At 53.6% G+C, this 18,503-nt stretch overlaps 1 protein-coding gene and 1 long non-coding RNA gene across 3 annotated transcripts in view; one reads left to right on the top strand and one right to left on the bottom strand.

The window, feature by feature from the left end:
* Positions 1 to 18,503, bottom strand: part of LOC123781832 (uncharacterized) — a 34,144-nt gene that overhangs the window by 13,425 nt on the left and 2,216 nt on the right. The gene's annotated exons all lie outside the window — the stretch shown is intronic.
* GSDMA (gasdermin A) lies at positions 9,051 to 18,472 on the top strand. Its single transcript, XM_087854437.1, has 10 exons — positions 9,051 to 9,267; positions 9,451 to 9,631; positions 11,646 to 11,811; positions 12,663 to 12,759; positions 13,249 to 13,296; positions 14,712 to 14,732; positions 15,347 to 15,501; positions 15,963 to 16,077; positions 17,365 to 17,438; positions 17,952 to 18,472. Exons 1-10 carry the CDS (start codon positions 9,054 to 9,056, stop codon positions 18,192 to 18,194), a joined length of 1,314 nt encoding a protein of 437 aa, XP_087710563.1. The 5' UTR covers positions 9,051 to 9,053; the 3' UTR covers positions 18,195 to 18,472.

Genomic DNA, 18,503 nt, shown 5'->3' with positions numbered 1-18,503 from the left:
CCCCTTGGCCCCCTCTGGCTCAAATTCCTTTCCCCCTTGGGATCTAGGGCAGGAGAGGGAGGACAAGTGGGGGCAGATGATGGGGGAATGGGGACGGGGCAAGAGAGATGATTCATTGGTTCCTCTCCCCAGGGAGAGACCCCTTCACCCCAGTCAGTTGGGGTCCCTGAGTCCGAAATTGGTGGGAAGGGGGCATCAGAAGCTATAGCTTCAGCTCGGTGCGTTACAGGACACTGGACAGAGCGGAGCCTCCACAGACTTGGAGATGCTTCTGCCCGGAGCCACAGTCGCTGAACCCCTAAGCCCTTCCCTCTGCCCCCTGCCCTCTGGGTCGTACTTGCCCACCAGGCAGGCAGGAAGGGGTGGCGCAACCGGTTTCTCCCCCATCCTTCTCTCTACCGGGGACCAAGCATCATGGGACCCGTGTTCTGAGATGCCAAGCAGGCAGCTGGACCGTTTCATTTTTGCTGTCTGCTTCTCACACTTCTGGCTGGTACAGATGCACTCTGTCAAAACCAACACTCCCACCGGGCTGTGCGGGAGCCAGGAACCAAGCTGCCAGGAGCCCAGAGTCCAGCCACATATCGGGTCCACAAGAACCTGGGAGCTCTGGGGCAGGACCCAGCTTGGCATCCACGTGCAGCATCCTGGAGCCAGCGGGCTGTGGGTAGGGGTGGGAGAAAAGAAGTCCCTCACTCAGCCCTCGCACCACCAATTTCTTCCCGCCCTGTGGAGTAGAAGCCTGGAACAGCCCCGAGGGAGCTCCCAGTCTGAGGGGGAGAGACATGAACCTCACTCTCAGGGAGCTCCCAGACCAAGGGAAGAAGTAGGATCTTTTTCCTTTGAGGAGCTCTGAACCTGGGGAGACCAAGACCTACCCCCCACACAGAGACCAGAGCATCTACAAAGCCTCGTTATCTACAAAAGGAAGTGAACAGGGAGCCAACTGTGGGTACCCAGGAGCTGAGAGAGGCAGTTAAGGAGAACTGGGTGGGGCGCAGCCCCCACCCTTCCTGTCCTGGGCTCACATGCAGACACTTCGAGTGCAACGCTGAGCTCTCCTACAGCGGGAGGGCATATCAGCCTCAAAACCAGAAGCTTCCCCGACAGCTTATTCCAAGGGGAGGGCTGCACCTCCCCCATTAGACTAAGAGGAGTTCCGACTACAATCAGTTTCACCTCATCTTGCTGGGACTTTGTCGCCAGCAACCTCACTGCCTATGAGGAACGGTGTCCCAAACCAGGAAGACAGAAAACCAAGCTGGGTGAGGCCTCGATCTGCCAAAAGGGATGCCAGCACAAGCCCATTCATTCGTTCGACATTTATTGAGTTACTACTACATGCCCAGCACTGCAGATACAAAGATGAGGCTTTCCCTCCCAGCTCCACCCTCTGCCCAGTTCCCCTGTCTTCAGCTGTCCCCCCCCCCCCCCGCGTGGGACTCTCCTGCTTCTCTATCGCAGCCACTCATGGTGACGGGGTGTGCCCCCTCGCCCTCTGCAGGATCCTCAGTGCCCACCAGAAACTACTGTAAGGAGCTGAGCTCCCGGGCACCCCACGCTAGACCTGCCCTGATCATATTCCCCTGGGGAGGGGTACCTGAGGAAGGGCACAGGACGCCAAGGCCCAGAAGGGGGCTTCTGTGCCTGGGGGTGGGGGACCCGCTGAGTGAAGTCATGTCGAGGAGGTGGAGCGGGGTAGGGTCCTGGTCACCACTGTCCTGCGCCCAGAGCTCAGTCTGGGCCTGGGCCGGGAGCACACGGACTTTCAGGCGCTGCGGGTTGCGGTGGACGAGGAGCGGCTGGCGCTGAAAGGCCTGACCCGGGGACAGCGGCCGCCCAGCTAAGGCGTGGTGCTGCGGGAGGAGGGGACACGGCGGGGGCGGGGCGGAGGCGCCGGGGGCGGGGCTTGGGCGGGGCGAGCGGGCTTTCTCAGGCCGGGGGCGGGGTGATAAGGGAGACCCGGAGCGGGCAGGAGTCCTGGGGCCAGACTGCGAGCGCCGGGGGCGGGACCCGGTGGAGATGATGGGGAGGGGCGAGGCTAAATAGGGCAGAGGCGGGGCTTGGTGGCCTGGGCGGAGCTAAGGGCGGCTAGGGCGCTTGTGGGCTCCACGCGGGTGACGGGCCTGCTTCTCCAGGGAGATCTCAGCGCACTGGAGGGAGGCTTCTTTGAGCTAAGCGAGGGACTGGGGCCCTGCCCTGACGGAGTCTTCTCTCAGCGGGGAGAACTCTCCCCCACCTCAGGGACTTCCCTGTCTCTCCAACTGTAGGAGTGCTTAGCTGATCACTTATACTCTCCCAGGTGGATGGGGCCCTGGATCTTAGTGAGCCGGAGATTCTGGGGATCCGAGGGGCAGAGCTGAATGACTGCAGGAGACTTCTAGTAAACTCAACCCCATACGGGCTGGGTACATGGTCTACCTACTAAGGGCTCTGAATGGTGAGGGTCGGGAGCGGGGTTGGGGTCCCTCCCTATGTGACTGGCAGGTCCCCTGGCTTAGACCCAATGGTACCAAGCCAGGCCTGCAACATAATTTACGGGTCTCAGTGCAAAATGAAAACTACAGGAGTTCTTGCTTAAAATGATTAAGAATTATTATTCCGCTAGCTGTGTCCGTGCAGAACGAGGTCCTTCCTGACGTACAGAACTGGTGAGGGGCCTGGGGGTTGCAGGACAGGTGTGAGGGGTGACAACTAGGGTAAAATAGAGTTCGAGCACTAGAAGCGTTGCAAGAGCTCATGCAGCTCCACCCCTCTAGTCACAGATGATGTCTCTGGTCCAGAGAAAGGAAGGAACTTCTCCAGGGCCACACAGCAGGCTCCTGGCAGAGCTCTCTATGGTATTCAGGTCTCCAGACTCTTAATCTGTGCCCATTTCTGCTCAACTCTGGCACTAATGGGCAGAGGGGTTCAAGGGTAGGGGCAGGGGCTGGAATTTAAAATTGTACTGCAGACCACCTCTGAAGCTGGTGGTACCCCAAATGCAAATCCTCCCATGATATTTATTCTCTGTTGTGCAAATGGGGACGTCCCTGGACTAGAATTTCATCTAGGGGGGTGGTAGGGCTCTTCTGTCTTCATTTCAAGCTGCTCAAGGACTTTCAGGTCGGAGCTGAAGGCGACCTGGGCCCTGGCATACCAGGGGATGGACTCCTCTATACCAGGGAGCACAATGCCTTGTCACCACTCTGTGCCCTCTATGCCACCCCCTCCATTCTTCAGGTGCTGGCCAAGAACACCTGACTTTCCCTGACCAGAACTAGGGAAAGCAGAGTGGGCCTTTGTATAGACCCAGAGTTGCTGGTGAAATGGAGAGGCACTTTGGCTCCAAGTTCTCTTGGAGGCAGACCTTCAAAGGCTCCATCTGGGACCCAGTATCTTTTACAAGGATCTAGGGGCTCTGTCCCATCAAGAGGAGCCTAGCAATCATAGCCAAGGAGGAAAGCTTCTCTTTCATCAACCATGAAGTGGACAGGAGCTCCAACACCTGTTCCAGCTGCATCTTCAGGGGCTCAGGAAGAGCTGGGGTTCTGGGAGGATCAGCTGACAGAGGAGGCATCTCTGGATTTGGGCTGGAACAGGCAGTGGACTCCTTGCCCATACCAGCCTTGTGGGTAGAGGGATTGGCAGTGGAGGGCTGGGGGCAGTGAGGGCCGACGCCTTCAAGTTCGACACACTTCTTGAGTTCTTCAGCACAACTTTGATTTGAATAAGTGTCACAAGACCTTGAACTTGTGACAAGTGTCACAAGACTTGTCTACTCAGCCAAGAGTTTGGAGGTGTCTTGGGCTCCAAAGCTGATTTGGGAATTTGGGAAGAAACCTCAAAGTATTTTAGGGTATAAGAAAGGATTCGGTGCCTGAGTAGCTCAGTCAGTGAACCATCTGCCTTTGGCTCAGGTCATGATCCCAGGGTCCTGGGATCTAGCCCCGCATCAGGCTCCCTACTCAGCGGGGAGCCTGCTTCTCCCTCTCCCTCTGCCTCTTCCTTCTGCTCGTGCTGTCTCGCTTGCTCTCTCTCAAATAAATAAATAAATCTTTAAAAAAAGAAAAGAAAAGAAAAGAAGAAAAAAGAAAAAGGATTCTGGGGGTTTTATTTTGTTCAGAAAGGAGAATTTATAGAAGTATAGCTCACGGTCTGTAGTCTGCACCCCAAAACTTCCTACCTCCCATGGGAAATATAAAACGCAATGCCCCTGGGGCATGTTCTTCCTGCCCCTCTACCACAGTCAGGCTTCCACTCCGGCCTGTCCTCCCCCCAGCTGATTCACCATGTTTCACTCACAGGAGGTCTGGCAGTATGTCTGTGCCAGCTTCTTCCCATTCTTGCCAGGATCAGTACCTTACACCCTTCTGAACTCCACTAGCCTACCCCCTCTCTGTCCTGTTTGGCCCCTTCCTAAGCAGAAAATCAACAATAATAAAAGGAAAATGGGTAAGGAAATAACAGTCTGTCCCAAAGCCTGCGTGCACTCTAGGACATTCAGGTTCCCAGAGAACAGGTGGCTTCCTCCCCTAGGTCAGCTCCCTTCCCTGATCCCCGTTTTCTAGCAACTACACCCAAATCACAAGCTTGGTGCCCACATTAGAGGTGATTATCGCATTACCTCCCCTGAGTGACCACCAGAGGGAGATAGAGAGCAGAACCCGCCGCATACAAGGCACCATGCACCACCCAGCCTCCTGTTCTCAGTAAGTCGCTTTTAATTGACCTAAAGAGTTCTTACAAATTAGTCTAAATTAAATAACTTCCAGCACAATTTAAATTATATCCCAGATTCCCCTGATTGTAAACCAAGACTCTGAGGAGAAGGAGCCTCGGGACTCTAAAGGGATTCTCTGGCCTATCCCCAAGACTCCTAGATAGGGGGACTGGAGAAGTGACAAAAAGACAGGGTATCCTGGATGGGTGGAAGGAGCAGCACAGTGACAAGGCTGACATGGATGTTTTTCTTCCAAAAGCACAAGATCTTCAACTTGGCTGACCCCGCAATCCCTTATTTCTTCTTTGCCTCGAACCCTCAAAGCCGCCTTCTTGGAACACCATTAGGCAGTGTGGGGAATGGTGCAATGGGACAGAGGTGGGATGGGGTGGTATAAGGAGAACGAGGACAGGCCTGGTAGAGCCCAGAGTGAATGAAAGAAGGCAACAGAAAGGAAAGGAGCAAAACTTCCGGGTCTGAGGAGAGAAAGCTGGCTACAAGGACTTTTGAGGTGGCTTCTCGAAATCACCGGTCTCCAGGTCTTTGGAGAATGGCCTGGACTGCAAACGTGGGCCTGCAGCCAGTGGAAAGAGGGTAGACGCCAGCGGGAAACTCCCAAAAGTCTCACTGAGGCAATGGTGGGCCAGTGGGAGGGTGGGGAAGGGGGGCCACCTTCTCTGGAGCTGATTAAAAGATGAGAGAGTGCACAGCCCAGGACGATGAGCTGGTTGACAGTGGCATCGCATCAAAGCACTGATTAAGAGATACAGAAAGGACAAGACAGGTAGAGATGGAATGAATACAGCACATACACCTATTTCTGCATACCTGCGCCCATGTGACAGGGACCGAATGACTAACGACAGCCTTCCCACACATCCAAGCCCTTGGCTGGGGCTATTGGAGGAGGAAGTACTAGACAGTCACACAGGAAGGGCCTGGGGGATAGGAAGGAAGCTGATAGGGGCCAGGGACCAGACCCCGGGAGGTTTTGTTTTATGACACAGAGAAGAGAGATCTGGGAGCATCTGTCATATTGAAGGACACTTTGGAGACAAAGGTTTTTTTTTTTTTTTTTTTAAAGATTTTATTTATTTATGTGACAGAGAGACAGCCAGCGAGAGAGGGAACACAGCAGGGGGAGTGGGAGAGGAAGAAGCAGGCTCCCAGCGGAGGAGCCTGATGTGGGACTCGATCCCGGATCGCCAGGATCACGCCCTGAGCCCGAAGGCAGACGCTTTAACGACTGCGCTACCCAGGCGCCCCCTGGAGACAAAGGTTTAATTCGGGTCTTAGGAAGTTTTGCCGAGCATGGGGTGATCTGATCTCGGCATTCACCACCAGCCCCTCAGAAAACCTCCAGGGAAGACCTAACTGCTCTTCATCTCATGATTTTCTTTTTCAGAAAGAGAGAAGGGGGGCAGGGGGGGGCCTGGTGGCTCAGACAGTTAAGCATCTGCCTTCAGCTCAGGTCATGATCCCAGGGTCCTGGGATCAAGCCCTGCATCAGGCTCCCTGCTCAGCGGGGAGTCTGCTTCACCCTCTCCCTCTGCCTCTCCCCAGGCTTGTGCTCTCTCTTGCTCGCTCTGTCTCAAATAAATAAATAAAATCTGTAAAAAAAAAAAATAGAAAAAGAGAGAGAATGGAGTGGGGAGAGGACAGAGGGAGAGGGAGGGAGGAGAATCCTAAGCAAGCTGCACGGCCAGCTTGGAGCCCGATGCGGGGCTCAATCTCACCACCCTGAGATCATGACCTGAGCTGAAATCAAGAGTCCAACACTTAATCAACTGAGCCACCCAGGCGCCCCTCTTCCCGGTTTTCAAGGCTGCATTTCCTTTTCGATGAGTGGTACTGAGGAGAGCCTCAAAGTTCGAGCATGAAGACAGATTCAAGCGACATAGGCATAGACACATAGATACATATCCCAACACGATAGGAGTCTTGCTTGGAAATGTCTTGATTTGTCATCTAGAAACCCAACCTCGTGCATAAAGTCCCCTTTAAAATTCCCGTCAGGCACGGACTTCAGAACAACACTCAAGGCAGACATGCCCATTAGCCTCGCCACTCACTCCGCTCGGCCTCTCTCTGTGTGGGTACAACACTCCAAGAGGAGCCAACGCGCTGAGCGGGACACAACAGGAAACCACTTGGTCTGTGTCTGTCTCTGCCTACACAGACATAGGCGGCTAGCGGGGCCATTGATATTTCTTTGTGGCTAAAACAAAGGGAGGGAGGGAGGGAGTGATGGGCAGACAAACCAGCAGAAAGATGAAGGACAATGTTTCAGCCGTTCTGCTTTCTGCTGGAATCTGTGGACACACAGGATTTCTTGTCCCCTTATCAGGCCCACAAGGCCTCGTCATGAATCCTAGATGCTTCCTGATGACCCTGATGATGACAGAACAGAGATGCCTTCCCTCATGACACATCAACGTGCACACACCCACCCCACTGCCTCTGTTGCCCCTCTCCCAAAGCTGTCTTCCTTCCTCTCCACTCAGCCCGTCAAGCCAACCTTCGGTGGCCACCTCTCCCTGGTCTGGCTCCCTCCGCCCACGCTGGCACCTGCCTGGCAGCTCCCGCCCCCTCAGCCCTCCGGAGGCCAGGGCCCAGGGCCTGGGGCAGGGCACGCGTGGAACAGGTTGATGCTGTTCTCCTGGAAGTGGAGCAGGAGAGGGGTGGGGTCACCAGGGCAGGCGGGGTCCCTGGAAGCCTACATCCTTGCCTCCAGAGAGGCATAAAGCAGTAGCCCATCCCCGTGAGGGACAGTAGCTCTCTCAACCTACAGACTGCGTGAGTCCTGGGCCCTTATCCCAGATCCGGCCGCTGCACGGGACCCGGAACTGCTCTCTGGTAAGAGCTTGATGACAGCAGGGGAGGAGGGGGTGTTCTAGGGATGAACAAGAACACGGGTGGGAGGAGACGGGCCTAGGAGTCCCCTAGAGCCCAGGCGAGTAGGTATCTTCATAAGCCTTGGGGGGAGAAGTGAGAAGGGGTCCTGTGAGCACCTCTCAGGGAGGGAAGAGACAGAAGTCACCTGATCCCTTCCCACGGGCATCTAGCTGGCCCCCCGAGGTTGTCCTGTCACATCCTGGCCCACCCGGGAATGAGGGGTGAAAAAGGCACCTTGGAGCCATGTGATTGGCAGAGGGCCCATGCACCTGTGTGTGTGGCTCCCGCTTCCCTGACTCTGTGAGGCACCCACGGGGGCGGCGAGACAGTTCCAGGCTAGCTGGTGTGTCCTCTCCCACCCACGGCTGTGCCAGCTGGCCACCCAGCCAAAGCACCTGGACTCGAACCTCGAAGTCTACGAAGTTCAGGCTCTTGCAGACCCCACATTCTCCAGGGCCCTCTCCCCCCAGTATATGTCTCCCAGGGCCACGTTCATTCATTCATCTCTTCATTCATTCTTTCCACACACATTTGCCAGTCTCCCGGCTTGCACCAGGCCCTGTGCTCGGTGCTGACGCTGCAGAGATGACTAAGACCCATTTCCTGCCCTCTGGGAGGCCACAGTCGAGTAGGCGAGAGTCAGGTGAACAGATCATAACAACATGAGCCACATGAGGCCGCAGGTGTTTCGGAAGGGCATGTACCAAGTGCTCTGGGGACATAGGGTAGAGTCACACCAGCTGCCTGAAGGGGAGTGACAAGGGAGTCACAAAAGAGGTGACCCAAATTGAATCTTAGAGGATGACTGGGGATTCTTTAGCTTGGGAGGGAGTGTGTTGCAAGCAGAGGGAGCCAAGGCAAAGACGGAAATGCCCGGATGTATTGGGCAGCACCGAGGGAAGTGGGTCTCCTCAGAGCCAGGAGCCAGGAGGTGGGCACAAGGGAAGTACAGGGTACGGGGAATTGACCCCCACCCAAAGAAAGGGCAACTGGGGCAGGCGAACCACATCTCCCTCCTCGGGCCCTCGGCACCAGGGGCGGCTGCCCGCCTCCCTGGCCTCCCCGGTCCCGGCCCTCAGAGCTCTCTGCGGAAGACAAGGTGGGCAGAGCTGTGTGACAGGAGCTATGCTTCCCTCACGAACGAAATGCTCCAGCCCGGCTGCAAGTCCGTGAGCAACACGGAGGGGTGAGCAAAGAGCCCTTGACCGGGAAGGCCTGGCTTCTCGAACCAGCCGTGTGGCTTCGGGCAAGTTGTCTCAGCTCTCGGGGCTGGTGTCCTCATGCTACAGTGGAGACTCCTGTGGCTGCTTTCAGCTCCGACACGCCGAGAGTCCACACGTCTTGAAAGGCACCCCCTCCCCCAGAGCCAGGTGCTGTCTCTCTGCGAGGCCCTTACCATGTCCTGGTCCCTCAACTTGTCACTCTCCTGTCTCTCGCCCCCACCCCCACAGAGAAAATGACCATCTTTGAAAATGTCACCCGAGCCCTGGCCAGACAGCTAAACCCCAGAGGGGACCTGACACCCCTTGACAGCCTCATAGACTTCAAGCGCTTCCACCCCTTCTGCCTGGTGCTGAGGAAGAGGAAGAGCACACTCTTCTGGGGCGCCCGGTACGTCCGCACCGACTACACTCTCCTGGATGTGCTCGAAGCCGGCAGCTCGCCTTCAGGTCAGTGCCGGCGTGCGGTTGGGTCCTGAGGGCTGTGGACCAGGCCCTGGCCTGCGAGGAGGAGCCCAAAGCTCCCTCTGCCCAGATGTGGTTTGGTGTCACATAGCCCACAGTTGTCCCAGGAGGCAGGGGAAGTCGGGGATGCCTCTCAGGCTGGCCCCTGTCGCCTTCTCGCTCCCGCAGACCCAACAGACTCCGGCAACTTTAGCTTTAAGAATATGCTGGATGCCCGAGTGGAGGGAGAGGTGGACGTGCCCAGGACAGTCAAGGTGACGGGGACTGCCGGGCTGTCCAGGAGCAGTACCCTGGAGGTCCAGACACTCAGTGTGGCTCCTAAGGCTCTGGAGACCTTGCACCAGGAGAGGTGAGAGTGGCAGGGCTGGGGCGCTGCCAGGATGCGGTGGGCGGTGCTGGGAAAGGGTGCTTTGGGCCCTGAGTTAAAGGACAGGACCCTCACACTGACCTTCCCCTATGAGGTCATCACAGGGGAGCTCTTAAAGATGACCATTCTAGGGGTGCCTGGGGGGCTCAGTCAGTGAAGCGTCTGCCTTCGGCTCAGGTCATGATCCCGGGGTCCTGGGACGGAGCCCTGTATCCAGCTCCCTGCTCAGCAGGGAGTCTGCTTCTCCCTCTCCCCCTGCTGCTCCCCCTGCTTGTGCTTGCTCTCTCTCTCTTTCTGTCAAATAAATAAATAAATAAATAAAATCTTTAAAAAAAAAAAAAGATGACCATTCTATCCCATGAGTACATCTGGGCCATCCCTAACCACTCCCCCCATCTTTCCACTACTTCCAGTACCACCGCCCTGCTCGCTCTCTCTCTCTCTCTCTCTCTCTCTCTCCCTCTCTCACACACACACACACACACACACACACACACACACACACACACACGAGAAAGAGCATGTTCACATTAACTTGCTGTGTGACCTTGGAAAAGTCACTTCTCCTCTCAGGACCTGTTTTCTTTCCTGAAAAATGATGTGGTTCCTTGAAAATCTCTAGGGTTCCTTCCTGAACTATGACTCTATAAAAGGGAAAGGGTCTTATCTGCTCCCCACTGACGCTTGGGCACAGGGTTCTCTTCCCATAAATCAAGCCACCTGCCCAGTCCCATACATACACCAGACAGCCCTGGGGAATGCTGCCCCCGCAGCACAAAGGGTGTGGCAGATGCCATGTCGATGCTGGGCACCTCAGATGTTGGGCTTGCCAGGGGAACCCACTTTTAAGTTGTTAAGTAGTGGTTGAAAGAAGGGAGGCAGGAAGGCTCCCCCCACCCTCCGCCAACATGGGGCCCAATCCCACAACCCTGAGATCACGACCCAAGCCGAAACCAACCGAATGAGCCACCCAGGTGCCCCAACTATATCACATTTTAAAAGAAAAATTTTAAGGCAGTTGGAAATGAGGGCCCGGAGCTCAGGAGAGAAGTCAAGGTGAAGATCCCTGTGGGGTGGTCGGCCATATAAAGACGGAAAACTATAGGAATGGGGTACGGGGAGGGGATGTTCAAGGAAGTCCAGACAGCAGAGAACTGAGAACAGAATCTTAGAGAACGTAAAATTTTAAGGAACCAAAGAAACTAGCACAGAAGACACAGAACGGATAGGAATTAGAAGGCTGAAAGCGGGGAGCAGAAGCATGGTGGCACAGGGGGACTGGAAGCCAGGAGCCCGGCCTGGGCCAGCAGGGTCAGTGCAGAGTGACAGAATGTGAATTTGGTGGGTGTGAGGTCGTTGGGATTTCAGTTGAGGAGTGGAAATAGAAGCCAAATGATAAAGAATTTAGGAGTGGACAGTGAGGAAGGAAAGACAGTGCGTGTGGGCGCATCTTCCGAGATACTTGCCAATGAAGCGAAGGAAAGACACAGAATGGCAATTTGAAGGAGTGGCAAGATCAAAGAACGTGTTTCTGTATGCCAGCAAGGGGGGAGGAGGAAGTGGTGTTAACAGCAAGAGAGAGGGTAAGAGATGGGAACAAGGGGCCCCAGGAGAGATGAACAGGACTAAGAACAGGGAGGAGGAAAGAGAGGGGAAGGCATCCCGAGGCAAAGGGAAAAGGAGGTAGGAGATACCACAGGGCCCTGTTCCGGGCCAGGAGCCATGCCAGATGATTTCCTAGTTTTGCTCTCAGCACCCCTGGAGGGAGGTGTCATCATCCTCATTTTATAGATGGGGCACCCCAGACTCAGAGTGGCCGCCTTGCCAGGAGGTGGGAGATCTGGGCTTCAGCCTCGGTCCCTTACTCCAGAGTCCTCACGCCTCTCCCCAGTGCCACCAGGCCTAGCTCCTGCGAATGACCGAGGGAGAGAGGAGCGCGTGATGACCCAGGCGGGGAGAGGTTCTGACCCATCCCTTCGTGTGTCTCCTGCCCCAGGAAGCTGTCAGCCGAGCACCCGTTCCTGAAGGAGATGCGAGACCGAGGGGAGAACCTGTATGTGGTCATGGAGGTGGTGGAGACCGTGCAGGAGGTCACTCTGGAGAGAGCCGGCAAGGCCGAGGGCTGCTTCTCCCTCCCATTCTTCGCCCCACTGGGGCTACAGGTTTGGTTCGCACACACATGCACACACACACACACACACACACACACACACACACACACTTACACTTAGCCTCTCCTCAGAAGCCGCATTAACACATTAACTTTGCCCGATCGGTGCCTACCCAGGATACTGAAAATGACCCACTCCTTCTTCCTGCTTTTCAAGATTCAAGGCCCCTGTCAGCCAGACACAAGTCCTCTCTGTGGTCAAGAGCGCCCCGTGTGGGCAGATCCCTGTGCCAGACGCCACAGGGAGCCATCAGGGAAGGGGAAACTCATAGTCGTGGGTGACCCCTCCTGGTGTTCCCAGTGCACAGGAGAGACATCACTGCTCTCAGAAAGTTCTCGGTCTCATGGAGGAGACACACAAGTTAAAGCCCCGAGAACACAGGCTCGGAGGATTCGATGTAGATGAGTAATGCTCTACATACCTAAATCTAGTTTGTATAAATATCCAAGGGGTGAGTTGGAACTGAGTAGGGTTAGTCATGAAAGGCTTCCTGGAGGAGATGAGCATGGGCCAGAGGGAAAAGAGGAAGAAGGAATGGGGCCTGTGGACACTCTCAGGTGGGATGGAGATGCCCAGGCAGGTGATGGAGCGGGTCCACCCAGTTCCTTCATCTGTCTGAACCAGGAAGAGAGATACACATTGTGAGAGGGATGATGCAGAAGGGCTCCGAAGTGCATTCCATGGCGTCCAGACCGGACGGAAAGACAATCAGGGACATGAATGTAGGGTTTTCCACTTCTTATCTCCCCAGAGGTGCTCAGGCCTGCCCCTCCACATGCCCCTCCCTCACCCCATGTCTCAGAATCTCTGCAGGTTCATAAATCCTCATTGTCTGATCCTAGGGATCCATAAACCACAAGGAGGCCGTAACCATCCCCAAGGGCTGCATCCTGGCCTTTCGAGTGAGACAACTGATGGTCAAAGGCAAAGATGAGTGGGGTGAGCAGACACTGGCATGTTCTCCCCTCAAGACAAGAGTTACCCTCATTAGCACTAAGGCATCCTGGTCCCCTCTGGTGGCAAGCCTGGGAATGAGTGCTGGAACGTACTACACTGCGGCCCAGATGCCAGGGACTGAACTGCGGGGGCTGCTCTGGAGAGGGAGTGAAGGAACCCCTGGGCGCTGTGTTAGTTGGCGGAAGGGGGCACAAAGATGAATAACCACAGCTTCTGCTCTCGAGAAGTCCGTGGCCAACGGAGGAAACAGACCCAGATACCAGCACTAGGACGCAAGGCAGAAATAGCGTTGAACTCGGGTTTACAGAGGAAGAAAAGAGTTTTCAGCAAAAGAGGTGGAGCAGGGGATGAGGTGGGGCATCTGGGAACAGGGACCTAGCCCTTAACAAAGCCCATGGACTTGAGAAGAGAGAAGGGAAGGTGGGCAGCTGCTAAGGGTCCTCCTGCTCTGGCCTCTCTTGCACCTTACAGATATTCCACACATCTGCAATGATAACATGCAGACCTTCCCTCCTGGAGGTGAGTGAAATTGCTTCCCCCATCTTTTGCCCAACGCTGACATTAGCTGCTAAAATCCTGCACCCTCTAATAGCATATACCCTAATCCCTCAAGGAGCCCCTCCTTTTGTTTCCCAAGTCCCTTTATAAAAATATCTGTCCTCAACTTGAGGACAGGCAGACAGAAGCACATAAATACTGCCCTAGGGAGACAGAGAAGCAGAAAGAGACCGGAAGTCAGAAGCAGAAGCAGAAATAAGACTCAGAGATACTGTGTGTTCCCAAAGTGGGGGGGGGGGGTGAGCTAACATAATCTCCGTGTGTTTTTATAATGATCTCTGATAAAGCTGCCTTGACATCCGCTCTAGATAAAAAGGCACAAATAGGTTTTATGCTGACATAGGTACATTGTTTCTGTCTTCAGAAAAGCCAGAGGAGAAGTTCACCCGTAAGTGTTTCCTCCCGTTTCTTTTTTTTCTTTTTTTTAAAGGTCTATTTATTTTTTTATTTTAGAGTGAGAGAGCGAGCACAAGTGAGAGGGGCAGGGAGAGGGAGAGAGACTCTCAAGCAGAGCCCGATGTGGGGCTCCATCCCAGGACCCTGAGATCAGGACCAGAGCCAAAACCAAGAGTTGGGTGCCTAACCCACTGCGCTACCCAGGAGCCCGTTTCCGCTCCTTTCACTGCAACTTTCTTGATGCAGAATTTTATTTATTTATTTATTTATTTATTTATTTATTTATTTATTTATTTTAAGGATTTTATTTATTCACTTGAGAGTGAGCAAGAGAGAAAGAGAGCACGAGCAGGGGGGAGGGGCAGAGGGAGAAGGAGAAGCAGACTTCCCACGGAGCAGGGAGCTCAATGCGGGCTCAGTCTCACCACCCTGAGATCATGACCTGAGCCGAAACCAAGAGTTCGATGCTTAACCGACTGAGCCACCCAGGTGGCCCTCGACGCAGAATTTTAAAACTCCAATCTTTTCCTCCTCTTCCCTGAAGGACTGACGGGGGACATGGAAGAGCAGATCTCAGCAAACAGCGGTCCTCAACACATGGCAGAAATTCCAATAGCTTAGGGAAAAGTGGTGGCAGGGGGAAGTCTTTGGACAGGGTACCAGGTGGTCTGTCCTGGAGGGTCTCCTTAGCTGTAACCTGTCCCACGCACATCTGCTGCTCTGCTCCCCCGCATCCGGGATGGTTGAGTCACTGAGTCACAGTGATGCCAACTCAATCAATCCAGGAGCCCCTTTTCACGTTGCATTAGCTTCTCTCCTGCCCCCATGCCTGCCTCCTATGAATGCAGCAAGTGTAGCCTTAAGATAGCTGGGATATCCCAGGACAGGATGTATTTCCTAACCCCCATTAATGTTTCATCTTCTGGGCATGGCTACTGTTTTGGAGGAGTACATTCTTGTCTTTTCTTTTCCCCCCTCAGGTATCCTGGCATCTGAGGCTGGTAAGGAATTTTCTGAGTATCTCCCAAGACTTTGGCATGAAGGCAGTGGAGTGGAGGGAGGGAAAGACAAGTGCAGAGTCCCAGGTCCGGGCGATTGGAGCCACTTCCAGGAGCTTCCAGAAGCTACTTTCCTGGACATATTCTTAGGATGCCGGGTCCCTAGAGGGTCAGGCCAAGATTCCAGCTAACCCTGATCCACCCATATCCTTCATAAAGACCCACCCATCCTAGCCTTCACTCAATCACCAAAGTCCTTCTTTGTCGAATAACTCATAAGAAGGGGAAATAGACTCCCCTTCTCAACTTGAAGCTGGAGTCTTAGAGAAAGGGAAGTCAATTGTCTACTGTCACAGGATGGGGCTTGGGAGCCTGGGGAGAATCAACTGCCCACTTAGATGATGACATGGATCCTGGTCCACCTCTTTGCCCTAGACTGTCCCCCACAACACCTCAAGTCAGGGCTTGTGGAAACTTCATAATCACATTCCCTGGCCAAGAAGAGAGGCCAGGCTCAGGCTGGGAGCAGAGCACAGGGACCTCGGCCCCTGAGGGGGCTGAATGGGAAGGCTGCCAGATGGAGGGCTCTTGGCTTACCATGTTCACTGTCTCAACAGGGGAGGAACATGAAGACTTCAAGACACTAAAAGAAGAAGTTCAAAGAGAGATCCAAGAAGTGAAAAAGCTAAGCCGGGTAGGGCAAAGCTCCCTGCTCACCTCCCTCAGCAAACTTCTCGGAAAGAAAAAAGAGCTACAGGACCTGGAGCTCACGGTGAGGTCCCAGAGGAAGGTTGTTGGTGGAGGTGTGCGTGGGTGTCACAACTGGCAGGGGACCTGACATGACAGAAGGGGGTCAGCGGCTAGGAGAGAGTGGGTGTCTTCCTTGAGACTGACCAGGTGCCCCCCAGCCTGCCCGCTGCCACTGTCCTCCTTGTGCCTCTGGAAAAGGGCACACAGGGCAGATTCCCTCAAAGCACCTGCTCCTGGATGATGGACAGAGGTAGGCAGCGGGCCAGCGGGGCCTTTTCTTGGGAAGGGAACTGGAACCTTTCCAGTTCCCAGGCTCAGGGAACAAGAAATCTAGGAGTCCAGTACTTTTCAGAACTTGACACCTTGAAAAAGAAACAAGGAAATGAGCGTAGTTAACACTTCTCAAGGGACTATAATGTGCCAGGCATTGTGTTGGGCCCCTTACCCATGTTGTCTTAAATAGTTGCCCACCTTTCCCCACAGCTTGAAGGGGCTCTAGACAAAGGACATGAAGTGACCCTGGAGGCACTCCCTCAAGATGTCTTGGTATCAAAGGAAGCTATGGGTGGCATCCTCTATTTCCTCGGAGCCCTAACAGGTAAGTAGAGAGTAAGGTCTTCATTTATAAACCTATTCAGTGATACGAATGAGTCACTGGATGAATTCCCAGATATATGAAAAAATGAATGAATGAATGAATGCATGCATGCATGCCAGGCAAATTATACCACAGTTAAAGTAGTTTATATTTAAAGAAATTGGTTATAGGGCCACCTAGCTGTTGGTAGGTTGGTAGAACATGCAACCAAGGGGTTGTGAGTTCAAGCCCCACGTTGGAAACAGAGATTGCCTTAATAAAATAAAATAACAAAAATTTTGTAAAAAAATGTTTACCTTCCTAAGAATTCATCTGGGCACCTCGGATAACCTGAGAAGGTGGCTGAGTCTTGCTGATAGAGGTTGGGAAGTAACCCTAGTTGTAGCAGCCACATATTTCAAATTTCTACATATAGCTAAGTTCATTACTTTTTTAAAAGATTATTTTATTTATTTATTTGAGAGAGAGAGAGCAGAGTGAGAGAGAACAGGAGTGGGAGGGTTCAGAGGGAGAGGGAGAAGCAGGCTCCCGGCTGAGCAGGAAGCCCGACATGGGGCTCCATCCCAGGACCCTGGGATCATGACCTGAGCCACCCAGGTGCCCCGAAGCTCATCACTTGTATACGAAAATTTGTTAGTTTTAATTTCAGAGCGTAACGCCTTTTCCTCTTGCCCTGAATTCTCTTCTTCCCTCTGCATGGAACATTGCCCCACTTAGAAAAACTCTCTGGTCCTTCAAGAGTAAGCTGAGATGTCTGTCCCCTTAAAAAGCTTGCCCTCAGGGGCGCCTGGGTAGCGCAGTCGTTAAGCGTCTGCCTTCTTCCTTCAGCTCAGGGCGTGATCCCGGCGTTCCGGGATCGAGTCCCACATCAGGCTCCTCGGCTGGAAGCCTGCTTCTTCCTCTCCCTCTCCCCTGCTGTGTTCCCTCTCTGGCTGGCTGTCTCTCTGTCACATAAATAAATAAAATCTTTTTAAAAAATTTAAAAAAAAAAAAGCTTGCCCTCAAATGCCAGGTCCGAAGTAGACCCCTCAGCTATCGCTCCCTTAACACCCTGCGCTGTCTCTGCACACGGCTTTGTCTTCTCCACTAGCCTGCAAGTTCCCTGAGTCCAGGGGTAGGATTTCTACCCCCAGCAAAGGTGCCTACAGCATAGAGAGGCTTTCAACCTGGGATCACTGTGTGGATTAATTAATGCTGAAATTCTAGAAGTGTATCTCTTTGGAGTCTCGAGTCCCCTTTGCACGAGCACCACACATCTATGTCTCTGCTTTTTTTTTTTCCCTCCAGAGCTAAGTGAAGCCCAACAGAAGCTGCTGATAAAATCGATGGAGAAAAAGATTCTACCCGTGCAGCTAAGGCTGGTGAGAGAAAACAGCAGGTGCCGGGGAGAGTTTGGGAGGGAGTCAGCTGGAACCAGTGGAAAGATACAGACTTAGCCTAACGACAGACTGTCCTGGAGAGCCTCTGTCGCAGGGCAGGGGCGCGTGCCCAGGGCTCATTTGTCTCCGTGCTCTCCCTTGTATGCTATTTCGCAACCAGAGGTAGAAGAGTGGATTTCTGGGCAGTTATCTGGGTTTTTCAGCTTTGAGAAGACAGAAAACCCTGGCTTTGCTAATTCACAGCCAAATGATGTGAGCAAATCTTTTCATGTCTCTGAGTCTGTCTCAATTCACTCCTCTGTAAATTAGGGCTTAAAAAAAAAAAAAGTGCTGCCCACCCTACAGGGTAGTTAGTTAAAAGGCCCACATGGAGTTATAATGTAATGAAAAGAGTTATAATAAGAGAAAAGTAGCCCTCTTCGTGGTTTTTATGAGTTAGGAGAAAGGAGGACAGGTTCCAGTTCTTTCTTTTCATGCTATTTTGGTTCCTTGCAGGTGGAGAGCACAATGGAACAGAATTTCCTACAGGATAAAGAGGGTGTTTTCCCCCTGCAGCCTGACCTGCTCTCCTCCCTTGGGGAAGAGGAACTGACCCTCACAGAGGCCCTAGTGGGGCTGAGTGGCCTCGAAGTGCAGCGATCGGGCCCCCAGTACACGTGGGACCCAGACACACTCCCCCACCTCTGTGCCCTTTACGCTGGCCTCTCCCTCCTGCAGCTGCTGACCAAGGCCTCCTAACTTGCCTTTTCCACCTGCTTCCTGCCTCCTAGTGCCTTCCCGACCTCACTGTGCTGCGTTCTTAACACGCTAGGCTGAAGATGATGGAAGCCCTAGCTGATCGCCCAAGATAAGCAATTTCCACTTGTCCAGCTCTACCTCTCCCCCTACCCCTTCAGCTCCACAACCCATCTGCTGATGCTTAAAGCCTTTAAAGGTGGAAAAGTTCAAATTTTTAAAAATATGACCCATTTCAGCAAAACCAAAAAAAATTAATTTCCTATCCTAATTCCTCCTGCTTATGCTTCCACAAATCGAGTTTTACTGGAA

The sequence above is a fragment of the Ursus americanus genome, chromosome 23 (genome assembly GCF_024610735.1).
Source record: "Ursus americanus isolate L20-20 chromosome 23, mUrsAme1.1.p, whole genome shotgun sequence".
NCBI lineage: Eukaryota > Metazoa > Chordata > Mammalia > Carnivora > Ursidae > Ursus > Ursus americanus.
The sequence above is the reverse complement of the archived record's forward strand: the minus strand, read 5'-3'. Positions and strand labels throughout refer to the sequence as shown.